We start from the raw sequence: 9,924 nt of genomic DNA, 5'->3' as shown, positions 1-9,924 counted from the left end.
TATTATAAGGTACAAAACTGGCACAGAGGACACCGTATTATACACAGTAAAAATGCGTTAAGTTTAAATTACATTGTACAGGGCCAGGGAACCCTGCTCCTCCCAGACAGCCATATTAAATGAAAGCCACTACAGTGAACTCTTAATTACATAAAACATACCCATTATCTGATTGCCCTTTAGAAAGTATACTGAAGATGCAAATTTTTTTCATCTGGAGTTCTGCCTGACCGAGAATTAAGCCTATAAATCTATCTTGCCATTCAAGCAGAGAGCACTGGACAAACTGAAGCACAAAAACAGAAATAAGCAAAACTTATACAAACAGCACTGGGGGGAAGGGAGGCCTTCAAAGTAGACATGCTACATCTAATGTCAAGAAGCAGCTTGGTTTCCTTTGCCAGATATCCTTGTGACCACATGGATTGTAGATTCAATGGTTCTGCACAGGGTATCTAAAATGTCGTGTTGCTGCATGTGACTGAAGAGTCCTCTGGAATGGCCACAACTGAGTGATAAAGCAGCCTCAGGGTCCTGGGAGGGCAACGCTTGACCATCACAGCTTCTCAAGTCAGCTAAGTCAGACAGAACTGCAGAGATAGAAGTAGAAGGGAACTCGGATTCTTCCTCAGCTAGGTTAGAATCCTTGGAACAGTGGAGGTCTTTAAATTCTTTACAATCTTCAAATCTACCACTGTTGGACTGTTCTTCTGAATGCTGTGACCTGATATTTGACATGTCTTCTGAAAACGAAGATGGAACTTCCATTCGGTATTCTTTTACAGAACTATTTTCAGGGGAAGGAAGATCTTGCTCAGTTCCTGGATCAATAATTGAGGAGTCTCTTGTCTCATTGTCTGAAGTGCTAGTTGGGGTCATGACCTCCCTGGTTTCTGTTTTCATGTCACTGATGCAGCTGTCTGCGGTGTGCTCCTCATCACTGCTAACACGCCTTCTTTTAACAGGAGTCGCCCCTTCATCATCTGTGAAGATATCAAGACAAACTTCTGTGAAACGGGGAGGGGATGTTTGTGGAAAATTTTCTTCATAGCTATTATACAGTCAGTTACACCAAGTGCATACCCTTCTCCCACCCTAAAGGTAATACTCATCCGTAAAGCTAACCTTTAGTTTTTCTTTCTTTGGCTTCTTGCTCTTGGAGTGAGTTTCTCTGCTGCAGACAAGTCCTGCATTTGCTTAAAAGCTCTTGCAGAGTTGGAATTAGAGCTGGGTTTAACTGTTTGGGAGTGTGTACCGACAGGAGCAAAGCAAGTGCCCGTAGGTCCTACAAAAACCCAGATAAGAATATTTCAAATTCTACAGCCAACATCTGACACACTTTGTTAATAGTTCAATGCACGTAGTTACTTTCCCAGGACTCTACCTTGGCTCCTCTACCTCAGCATTTTTAAAAGAATGCTGAAACTAGAAAGCCAATGCTATGATACTATATCTCATTGGTTCTAAGTCACTAATACCATTATTTTATGTACCACACCATTAAAAAAATGTCAGACTAAAGACTCAAATAGTGTTTTCTGAAAATGGAAAAAAAGAATCAGTAACAGACCTTAAACAGGAATTTAAAAAACCCAGAATGATCCATGAGAAAGGTAGGCCTTATTAATCTAGAAATCAATTTCTCAAGTATGCTAACCTTGGGTGGATGTGGAAATCAATAAGGTCTTCCTCACGTATCTCTGTAATCTGTCCTGGCATCTAAGCATTGTTACTTGGGAGGCTGCTGCTGAACATCTGTGAGCGCATGTATACAAGTGTTTGTTATTCTATGATATAGCTATTTGAGAGTCGGTACAAGGCAATTTACTAATTCCCTAGTCTTAACTGGCTTTATAATAGGCAGATCATTAATCTGATAGTTTAGTTACTTACGAGCCATAGGTAATAACAGTAACATCACGAGTAATTGTTTCAAAAAATGTAAAGGGAATGTCTTCTCCCAGGGTAATGATATTAGCTCATCTTCTAAGGTAATAGAAAGTGTATGCTATATACATAAAAGGCACAGTGAACAGATTTTTAAAAATTAAGTGGTTTCATCATATTTGACTTACTGAGTTTGAATACGTTATTGCTATGATGGTAAAATCATACTAAGACCGAACTTAAAGAGTAGATTTAAGAAAAACTTTGCAGTACATGACTATTCCCTTCCACAGTTCTTACCCCATTTAATGAAGCACTTGCTTTGGACATTTCAATTCGGTTGGTGAAATCAGACTGCAAGTTCTGATACTGATTTATCAAGTTTGTAATAAGTGTGCTAATCAAATTGGCACAGTTTGCTTCAGAAAACACTTGACCTTGAACCTGGAAAAAAGATTAAAAAACAATCTCCAAAAGACCAACATAACGAAAATACAACCATTAATGAACTGGGAGTAATACACTGAGTTTCAAAGTACAACATACCTTCAGAAGAAAGTGAGTCATGAATGTGTAGACAATGTTGTTGTTTAGGAAAGTTCTTTCATCCATTAGGATACACTTTATATATTCTGCAAAAACGGGATCTTCACACAAAAGCTTGATGCAATTTTTTGACAGAGCGGACTAAAGTGGGAAGAAGGAAGTACTGATCACCACAAACCTTAGCCATACTGCTTATGATGCACATCCAGTCTGCGAATCCCACTTCTAATTCAGTCTACTAAACCTGTAGTTATAGCAACTGTCCTCCCCAACAATTAAAGTATTAATTGGACTATATGGGTGAGTGCTAGAGGAAGAGACTTATAAAGTCTGAATGGCCAAACTGAACAAATATTTTCTTTAAAAAATATACAGCTTTATTATCTAGCATTAAGAGAATTAAGGGACTGGACAAATAGAATGCTTTTAGGGGCCCACTTAATGGATAGTTAATAGGTAACCAAAGCACACAAAAAATTTTAAGAATCCTCTAAAATGAATTAAAATTTTTACTGTATGATCTCATTAGCAGCAGTAATCTGTTAACCCCTCCACTATAAATATTGCAGAAGTAAACAGCAAACCTCTTCCTAATTGGCTCACACAGAGAATTAGTGGGTCCCAATATATGAAAATTTTACTAGCATTTGGTTTTCCTGTTTTCAAATGGTCATGGCTCTTAAACACAAGTAGTATGTCTTTAAGTAGATATATTACCTAGATTATATGTTTTAATAATAGATCATTTACATGGGAGACAAAACAGACTTAAAAGTAGGATGAAAGTATTGATGATATGTACATTACATACTGGTAGAATATACTGCCTATTCTACCAGTCACAGCCTCTGGCTACTGCCTATGTTCTTGTGCAGGGTTGCAGGCAGGGCCTTGGGAAGCCTTAGTTGGGTTGGCTTGGCTTTAAGGGAAGTTAGGGGGATGGTAAATTCTGTGTAGTTCAGAGCAGTAGGGAAAGCAGTAGCTGGTGGCAGAGTATAGAGCCCTCCCCCCCCAAATAAAGCAACTACCCAAATCAAGAGCGACAACAGACAGGGAAAAAGCAGGGTCTGCTTCTACTTACTGAATAGACCATTCAGCTTTTTAAAAAAAGTAACCAGTAAGTCATTTTCTGAATGTCTACTAAGTACTAAACCATCTCATCAATGTATCTAGCCTTTCAAAGATTCCTACTGTAGAGAACAGAACGACATTTCTTCAGGGAACAGATGACTCAGACAAAGCCTCTATGCTTGAGGAGCTTAGTTTGGGACAAGGAGATAGAGAAACAAGTATTGCAGTACAAAGTGACACACATCCATTAGGAAAACATACAGAGTACTACCGGCAGGAGGCTGAACCAGACCCAAAGTAATTCAGATCCTATGTGGGTAAAGGTTTATGCCAAAGAAAAGTTAACAAACTTGTCTCTTTCTCTGGATATGAGCAGATATAACCAGGCAGGTAAGCAATACTTTTTTTAGGGTCTAAAGAGAGTGGGGATCCTTTATGCCTGATCTAAGAAATGAGTCCAACCAATCTAGTTTCTCCCTCCTTTCCCTCCACAATTTAAGAAGCATTATGATATTTAGGTGCCCCCTTTACTTTAAGGAGCTGGCTTTTAGATACTTAAGTTTGGAGGGGCACAGTGTTGCCTGTTCTCAATGATATTGTTGATAAGAAAACAAGTGCATCAGACTTGAAAAAACAGTTGGAGGTAATAGATAAGAAGTAAAAGGACTGCTGAAATAGTTTATACTAGAGCTTTTGGAATAGTGGGAGGGGAGCAGGTGTGGGGAGAGGAGGACTGGAGGAGGGGAGCAAGAGACAGGAGCAGGGCAAGAAGAGAAAGAAGTGGCATATGTCTTCTTCCCTTAATATCTTCCTGCTTTGGATTTTTACCAAAGCTATTAATATTGACTTCAAGTATAAACAGATCATCTGAAATATCCTTTGATACAAATCTATGAAAGTAAAAACCTTCAAAGGGCAACTAGTTGCCCAATGCTTAATAGTTATTATTTCCATTAATCCTATTTTACCTACCAAGATTCTAAAATATCCCGTTTCCAACCCATTGTTCCTAAAATTAATGACCACATGGGTCAGATGAGATTAAAGACCAAATTATCTAAAACTCATTTTCTTTACCTGAGTCTGGCATAGCTCAGTCCAAAGTTTTGGGAACAGTGCAAGATGAAGTGGCAAACCTTCATAGGCAACTAGGATACCTAGTATTTGAAAAGAAATCAGAATAGGTTATAGGTTGCACTACCGAGTTATTAAACCGCAGGTACAATAAAGTAGTTATTTCTAGTCATAACTATGCATATTTTCTACATATTTCAGAAATACGTAAAATACTTAAAAGGAAGAATTCACTCCAATGTTTTACCCAGTTATTTAAATTTAGAATGCAGTAAACTTTGAATTTATTTATATCCCACACCTCATTCCCAGAAGGATCGGAGGCAATTTAAACCAATTTTGCTCTTTGAGTACTGGAACTTTATTTGGGACAATAAAGGTTACTGCTGAGAGGTTCCAAAGCTTTCATGGATTAAGGTACCACTCTGTCTACTAGAGAATTTTCATGCAATAGCTAAACTGTAAGGTGGAGTGTGTGCGTGTACGCACTTTCCTAAGGTTAAAAAGAGGATGTGGAGAATTAAATAACATATCATTACTTTCTTTATTACTTTATTTCTCTAAAGATAGGGAGAATTATCTTCATGTTAGATTTAGGTAAACAATGCTTGAGTCTAATAGCTTCTGGCCTTGTCCCCAGGATCTTTTGAGTAGATCATACTTAGCCTTATGTCAGAGACCTATATGGAACCTCTACTGCTTTAACCTTTCCTCTTCTCGACTGTTCCAGATGTCATATGTCTTCAAGGCATTTGTTCCTTCTGCCCTCCCACCTCTCAAAGCACAGAAATTGCGATACCACAGTCGTTAAGTCAATTTCCCATCCTCCACACTCCTAATCCCAGGGAAAGTATAAACATAGAGAAGGAGAAATACAAGAAAAGCCATCTCCACTTTTAATTAGACCTGGAGTCAGCAAACTCTTCTGTAAAGAACCAAACAGTAACTATTTTAGTCTCTGCAACCTGCATGATCTGCTATAACTACTCACCACTGCAGAGGCAGTGTGAAAGCAGTCAAAGACAACATTAAATTAATGCGTGTGGCTGTATTTCAATAAAACTTTAAGAACCCCTGAAATTTAAATCTCATGTGATTTTCATGTGTCACAAAGTATTTAAAATAATCTAGTTCTTTTTTACCCACCTAAAAAGTAAAAACCCTTCTAAACTTGTGGGTAGCTCACTGATTATACAACAACAAGCAGCATGCAGGTTCCTGTTTGCCAACCTCTTGGGTTAAACCAAGGATTTGAGAATATCAAAATCTTCCAAAGGGAAATTAAATCAGTCCCCCAATTTAGTCATCCAAGGATGCCTGGACTCCCTTTTGTGGGAAAGCCTATTTATTTATTTTCCTGTCACGATTAATCTCTTTGTAAAGATCTAAGGAGAAGCCTGCCTAGGTAGTTCAATTAGTTAGAGAATCGTCCTGATATGCCAAGGTTATGGGTTTGATTCCTGCACAGGGCACATGGAAGAATCAACCAGTGAATGCATTAATAAGTGGAACTCCCTCTCTCCCCCTTCTTCTGTCTCTAAAATCAATAATAATAAAAAACCCCAAAAGATCCAAGGGAACACTATCATCCCTCTTTATCCTATATACATAAGCAAACAAGGGCATGCCATCAAAACTGTTGGTTACTAAGAAGAGAGTATTCTATACCCCCATGTCCCTGCATCATAATTACCTGTAAAAGTAGAGCAGGGGCTGGCAAACTCTGGCCTGCACCTGTTTTTGTATGGCCATTTCAGCTAAAATGAGTTTCCATGTTTTTAAAGGATTGTAAAAAACAAAAAAAACAGCCAAAGAATATGTGACAGAGACTATATAAGGCCTACAAATCTAAAGTATTTAATATCCAGCAGTTTTGCAGAAAGTTTGCCAAGTCCTGAACTAAAGGCTGCCCTGACATGAACTCTCTTATGGAAAGCAGACTGTATACCGCAATTTATATTTGTCCAGTCTTTATTCTTTTTTCTCCAACTATCCCTCAAAGTAATCTTTTACTTTTAATAACTACCAAAAAGCAGCACTACCACAATAAACAAAAAAATCCCATGGAGGCTTTCTATAACCTAGATCCCTTTCAAGTGGTATTCTGATACAAATATCTTTACAAGTGAAGAGGGAAATAAACATGTATTGGCATCTATTGTACTAGGTATGTCAGATCATCACATTTACTTTTCTCATCAATTTGGTAGGCGTTATCCTCATTTTGGCCCCTTTTTTGGATGAGAAAATTATGCTTAGAAAGGTTATGTAATCTCAGGTTCATCTCAAAAGCCAGTGAGCGGTATACTTGCAATTACCCTAGATTTATCTGATTATACATCATGGGTGTGATGTAGTACTTATGTATTTTTATAATACAGTAAGATCCATACATATTAATATAAAATCTTTTTCCCCGGAACATCTTGTACACCACACTCTGGAAAACACACCCACGGTAAACTAAAGAGATCTCTTTTATACAAAGTTCTACCTATTCCCTCTTCAAGCAGCACCTCTTTTGGAAGGAAGGCATCCCTGCAAAGCACAGTTTGTTTCTTTCTACAAATCCACAGAACATTGAGGATCACGCAAATCTTAGCTCTAGGACTCAAGTGCTATCGTATTCCACACACTCCTCCTCCAACACCTTTTGTGGAGTCTCACTGTACTGGGTGGATAGCACAGCCAGATGCAGTCAACAAAGTTCTCAGGCACACATCCAAGTCTTGTCTCAGTTAAACAGGACGGGCAGACTTAAACTTTTCTTCATAACCATTCACGAAGGAATTAATATATGATAATCAAAAACTGTTATAAACATCTTTTCTTTATTAGTAATACCTTATGTCATAGAAGCTGCTGGGTGTGTTATTAAAAGAAAAATCTTTTAAAAACAGCTTTTGTAGGTAAAATGGTTGTTCAAATGAATGCTGTGAGGATGAAATATTTTATATGTTTATTGACTAGTTAGGGTTTCTCCTATCTGAATTGTGTTATGATTCTTTGTCTAGCTTTCTATAGGAGTGTGTATCATAATCCAAGCATTATCCACAGAAAGTGATCGTTTTAGCCAATGGATGAAAGGCCCACTACTAATGCTCCACGATGAGACTGAATCATCAAGATATATTAGCCTAAGACTATCACACATTTGATGCTTTCCAGTCCCCTTTGTTTTGACTACATACCAAGAAAGCTATTCAGCTGCCCACTTAGGTAACTGGAAAAAAATCTGCTGGTCCTACTATAGAATATTCAGATTCCTGTGCCAGTTCTTTTTTGATGTAAATTAACAAACTGGCATAATAATAGAATAAATATGTCTATTAAACATAATTACCACGTATTAACCTAGGCTAAATGGATTTGCCTTTGTAGACTGGTAAAAGCTGACTTCTGATCTGCACTAAAGGACTGGCCCTGGTCTGAAGTACATTCACCTGAAGAAGCCTTTATGGAAACAGCTAGCCAGCTGTTTCTCCAATCAGTACCACCTTGACATCACAAAAAGGTAAAGCATGAACCAGAACTATGCTTTTTATAACTTGAAACTTCTATGTTTACTCTTACCAACTATACTAATTTTTTAACCTCTAGAGATTTGAAGATTGTGGTTTTTCTATGCAAATCCATAATGTTCCTTGCAAGAAAACCTATTTCTTCTTACTTTTGGTTATTAATGCTTTAAGCAAACTTTCAAAAACAATGTTAAATAATAAAGGTGATAGAGATCCTTGTTTGCCTCTGAAAATGAAACTTAACTAAAAGATAAAATCTAGGGATTTGTTATTAAGTTAATTTTACTTCAGCATATTCTTAATTCTGCATGACCTACATAGTACATGGTATTAGAATTTGTACTACCAGTTTTCTGTAGTACTTTACTTCTTTTGTTTCCCAAATGTAGTACCTATATATGACCACTACAAGTAATTTAAACCTTACAGCTATCTAACCTAGAAAAATAAAAGCACCTTATAATTATTTTTTGCATATGCTGAGTGTCTCCTTTAAAAAAACGTGTAATCATACTCATCAGTTTTCCATTTTCCACCCACATTATCCACAGTCAATTCCCACCTTATTATTTAAAAGACTAGATAAACTTTGGTTTACTTAACTAAGCTTCTGTTATTGGATACTGGGTGTTTCCAAAATACAAACCAAGTGAAAATAAACATCCTAAGTATACCGCTTATGAGTAGAGTAGGGTTGATTTCTAGATCTAGTATTGCTGGATCAAAGGGTATAACAATCTAAGTTGATAATGCCTTATTTTCTCCCCAAACTGACTCCAGTATAAGATCTCTTCTTTTCTCAAACATACATCTAAACTTTAACTCATAGTTGAAAAAAGAGAAACTGTCATTTGCTTTATTTAGTAAAGTTGGGCAACTTTCCATATGGTTACCAACTGTATTTGTCTATGTAAACATGGGCACATGAGTAATGCCTGTTCATGGCCTGTGCTTATTTTACTTTATATTTTTTTTCTTTTTCTTTTTTTTTACAGAGACAGAGTGAGAGTCAGAGAGAGGGATAGATAGAGACAGACAGACAGGAACGGAGAGAGATGAGAAGCATCAATCATCAGTTTTTCGTTACGACACCTTAGTTGTTCATTGACTGCTTTCTCATATGTGCCTTGACCGCGGGGCTTCAGCAGACCGAGTAACCCCTTGCTCAAGCCAGCGACCTTGGGTCCAAACTGGTGAGCTTGGGGTCTCGAACCTGGGTCCTCCATATCCTAGTCCGATGCTCTATCCACTGTGCCACCGCCTGGTCAGGCTACTTTATATTCTTGACCATCATACTGAATCCTAAAAATTCTTTGTTATTTGGCAATACTAGACATTTATTGGCTAAGAATGCAAATATTTTTTTCACTAGTTGTTTGTATTTTCATTCAATTTATGGCATTTTTAAACAAAGTATTTTAAATCTTTATGTAGACAAACATTTCAACTTCAGCATAGACAATTTCTTATTGTTTCTAGGTTTTGTTTCCTGCTTACCATGGTCTTTCAAATCTCAAGGTTGTAGCCATATAATCCTATGTTTTTCTCGAATATTTCTACGATTTTACTTTTCACAATTAAATCTTAATTCTCCTGGTATGTATTTGGTATTTGGAGCAGGTATTAAAGGTTCCTCCCTCTCCCCAGATAGCTAACCAATGATCTCAACACCACCTATTCACCACTGATCTGATGTGTCCTCGCATAGCCTTACATGTGTTTGTGGCGCTTTGTCTACTGTTCTGCCTATGCATTTCTGTATCTGCATCACATGGTTTTTAATCATAAGTGTACTTTTATGTAAAAAAGGGGAGAAAATATACCT

General features: G+C 37.3%; 2 protein-coding genes across 3 annotated transcripts in view; one reads left to right on the top strand and one right to left on the bottom strand.

Annotated features, from left to right (window-relative positions):
* The window catches only part of REL (REL proto-oncogene, NF-kB subunit), a 428,703-nt gene that overhangs the window by 335,518 nt on the left and 83,261 nt on the right, over positions 1-9,924 (top strand). The window lies entirely within an intron of this gene.
* Positions 221-9,924, bottom strand: part of USP34 (ubiquitin specific peptidase 34) — a 307,835-nt gene continuing 298,131 nt past the window's right edge. For both annotated transcript variants that reach the window (XM_066378190.1, XM_066378191.1), the window contains exons 76-80: positions 4,582-4,661; positions 2,434-2,574; positions 2,188-2,331; positions 1,126-1,285; positions 221-983 (exon numbers count right to left, since the gene is read on the bottom strand). In XM_066378190.1, the coding sequence (XP_066234287.1) occupies positions 376-983; positions 1,126-1,285; positions 2,188-2,331; positions 2,434-2,574; positions 4,582-4,661 (1,133 nt within the window). In that variant the 3' untranslated portion in view covers positions 221-375. The remainder of the gene's footprint in view (positions 984-1,125; positions 1,286-2,187; positions 2,332-2,433; positions 2,575-4,581; positions 4,662-9,924) is intronic.

Source organism: Saccopteryx leptura, chromosome 3 (genome assembly GCF_036850995.1).
Source record: "Saccopteryx leptura isolate mSacLep1 chromosome 3, mSacLep1_pri_phased_curated, whole genome shotgun sequence".
NCBI lineage: Eukaryota > Metazoa > Chordata > Mammalia > Chiroptera > Emballonuridae > Saccopteryx > Saccopteryx leptura.
The sequence above is the reverse complement of the archived record's forward strand: the minus strand, read 5'-3'. Positions and strand labels throughout refer to the sequence as shown.